The sequence below is a fragment of the Nicotiana attenuata genome, chromosome 12, assembly GCF_001879085.1.
Source record: "Nicotiana attenuata strain UT chromosome 12, NIATTr2, whole genome shotgun sequence".
NCBI lineage: Eukaryota > Viridiplantae > Streptophyta > Magnoliopsida > Solanales > Solanaceae > Nicotiana > Nicotiana attenuata.
The window spans coordinates 42,621,221-42,624,449 of NC_032000.1; the positions used below are offsets into that span (position 1 = coordinate 42,621,221).

The 3,229-nt window shown below is 36.3% G+C and overlaps 1 protein-coding gene across 1 annotated transcript; it reads right to left on the bottom strand.

Moving 5' to 3' along the window:
* On the bottom strand, positions 315-2,515 carry LOC109235616 (transcription termination factor MTEF18, mitochondrial). Its single transcript, XM_019401797.1, has one exon. The coding sequence runs from the start codon at positions 2,127-2,129 to the stop codon at positions 366-368; it is 1,764 nt and encodes a 587-aa protein (XP_019257342.1). The 5' UTR covers positions 2,130-2,515; the 3' UTR covers positions 315-365.

Genomic DNA, 3,229 nt, shown 5'->3' on the forward strand with positions numbered 1-3,229 from the left:
GATCTATTATTTTACAAGTCTAGTGCGTACATGACACCTCCTTGTCCGGTCAGAAAGTACCTAAATATCTAGAGTTCCCTCGTCTAAAGCATGAAGAGAAGGGGCTGTGATGGGAGTAGCAAGTGGGATGAAAAGTTCTTCAACAGAACGAGAGCAGACTAAAATCAAGCAATCCCCCCTTCTGATGCTTCAAAGTATAGGTGAGTGATGTGTGTCTCCTAACAAGAGACATATTAAAGAAAAAAAGAGCATAGACAAACCAATTAAAGGTGGGAGATTTAAATAATCAATTAGAACTAGAAACTTATAGCAGCTTGGGGTAAAAATGGTAACTTTATTCATCAAAACTGATATGGAAAATAATCTTAGCTGGATTGAAGTGAACTTTTTAAATTTTCCCACATTGCTGGACCTTCTGGATGTATGTCAACAAAATATTTTACAAAGCGGGCATCTGAACAAGCAAGAAGAGTGCTCACTGACAATCTTGGTTTTGCAGCACCCTTTTGCTTCAGCCATGCATACATTGAAAACCGAAGATGGACTCTGTCAACATCATAGCAGAGGTAAGATGGAAATGACGCAATCGATTCCACTGGATAACCTAAATATGTTTTCAGTAGATCCATTTTCTTCTCAAGCACATTTTTGCTCTGGTTCAGCGCCGTGGGAGCCTGTTTAATCATATTAATTACAACATTGCAGTCCAGACCAGCATTTACTAGGCAATCAAACCTCTCTTGTAACTGGTCTCCTCGTCCACGGAACTGCTTTAAAGCTTTTGCCATCTCATCTGAATTTTCTAAGTAACCTACTCTCAACAAGAAAGTAGTTTTCTCAAATAATTTTCCTGGGTTCTGGGAAGTCATCTGCTCCAAGCTAACTTTTGATTTTGAGGCTAATCTGAATAAGTTCAAAGGATCCTCTTTTATAGTTTCACATAAACGACACTTGTCGCCCTTGAAGCCCCTCAAAACGGTCTTTGGTCCCTTCAGAGAATGTGACCCCAGAAGTTGTATATGTGTAGATACAATATTTGCAATAATTTCGGTCTCTAATCCTATCTCCAACAAGAAGTACAGTGCCTGCCAGAGATTTTTAGCACATTTGAGAGATAGAATATTAGGATTTTGACAGAATAGTGAGTATATGTCACTCATTTTAAGACCCAACTTCAGTAATTGCCCAACCAATACATAAATTCGTTTCCCAGAGCCTTCAAATAAGAATGCAGGGTTCATCTTAAACAAAGCCGCCATCTTTTCATCACTATATCCTACTTCATTGAGAAAATGCAATGTGTGAAGCATTCTACCCCAATTGTAGGAGTGCCTGTTGGATAAGTATCCTCCAATCCAATCATTTTCAAAACCTAAGATTTTCAATTTCTCAAGAACCTTAATAAGTTCGCTATTCATCTCACCAAGCAAAAGAGTAGGCGAACAAGTCACTAACTTTATAACCGTTGATCTGCTCAAACCTAATTTCTCATAAGCCTTCAATTTCATATCCAAGACTCCATAGTCATATCTGAATATCTCAGTCGCTTCCTTATAGATCTTCCCCATTTTAACACGAGGAATGCCGTAATCACAAAGAACATGATAATTATCAAGCAAGACACTGTCATCACTCAAAAATATCAAATTTCGCGGAAGCATAGATGTAAGCTTGGATTGGCTCAACCCCAAGCTTTCCAAAAACGGCTCAAACTCATTAATAGGATGGTATCTAAAGAAACGTGTCAACGCCCTCGTTATGTCTTGATCATTATCAACCTTGGATAGCAAGCTTTGAAGAAAATGAGGCGAGTTCTTGCTAATATGTTCGGCATCCACATAATTAAACCCTCTTGTACAATGCAAGTAATCAAAGAGAGCTGCTTGTGCATCAGTTCTTGTAACCCGCGACATTTTATTGACAGCAACGGAAATGGGTGTCTGAGTTGTCGATTCGGGAACAGATACCTTAGGATTATGTGAACTACGAAAGCATCTAATATTCAAAGACGAAAAATTCTGGGGACTATGAGAATTAGAACCCTTTTCATAAATAGGAGAAATAAATAGGTGATTGAGCTGAGATATCATTTTCCAAGATACACTTTTGCGGATTTTTCGAATTAGCATCTCAAGTTAGCAAACAATAGACTCTGATTTCTGGACCGAAGAAAAAAAATATGTTTTTTAGCTTATAAAGCTTATGCAAATGAACAAGCGTCCACGAAAATTTCATGGGTCTTTCATTTTTTGCACAAATATATTGGAAGGATCACATTAATGAACAATTGTTCAGCAAAAGACGGTTTGATTATGGTGCAATTAGAGCTGTACAGAGCAGGTTGTGGAATTGATACCTCTGATTGTATATTGGAGCTGCTTTGTTCCTTTCTCTGCAGTTGGCGAAGAAACGATGGCTTCTTATGACAGGTATTTTAACTACGCCTTAGATACAAAGAGGATAATAGGGTTTTAGTTAAGCGTTAGATACAAAGATGGAGTACTTTAAAATTCTAAAACCCTAGGAGGAGGAGGAAAAAGATTTGGTTTTACGTCTCCAGTTTAAAAGTTCAATCCCCCCCCCCCCTCCCTAACACCCCCCCACACACCCTTTTTTTTTAATTGTCCTAATATTTAAAAATAATTATCTCAAATTATTTATCACTTCATAAGTTTAACAAAAAATTATTTTTTTTCCAATTTTACCGTTAATATTAATTATGCTTGAAGATAAAAATAGCACGTAAGTAGAGTAAATACTCAATAAAGAAGAATTATATCTTAAGGCATAAATAAGGATAAAATGGTCCAAACTTTCTTAAAAGAGAAATAAAATAAAAAAATTGAGACAGAGCGGATAGTTGGTACTTTTCACGTGGTAAATTACATTAAACTCACCGTAATATGACTTAATCGTCAATACACTTATTATATTTTGAAATGGCATAATGGCTTCTGGGCCACTTAAACTTGCACCGGATTTTAAAGCCGATACATGAACTTTCAATTTTCCCATTTTAATACCTCAACTCAACTGATTACTTATAAGTGAACACCTCTGACCGTTGACTATACTTATGTGGCGGTAGCACATCTGACGTGGTCAAAGTGCGTGCTAATCACGCAGAAAAAGAGCGTCACTCGAAAAACTATATTTAAATTAAAAATATTAAATCTGAATAAGAAAAAGAAAAAGTAAATAAAAGACAAAAAAATAAAAAAATAAAAAC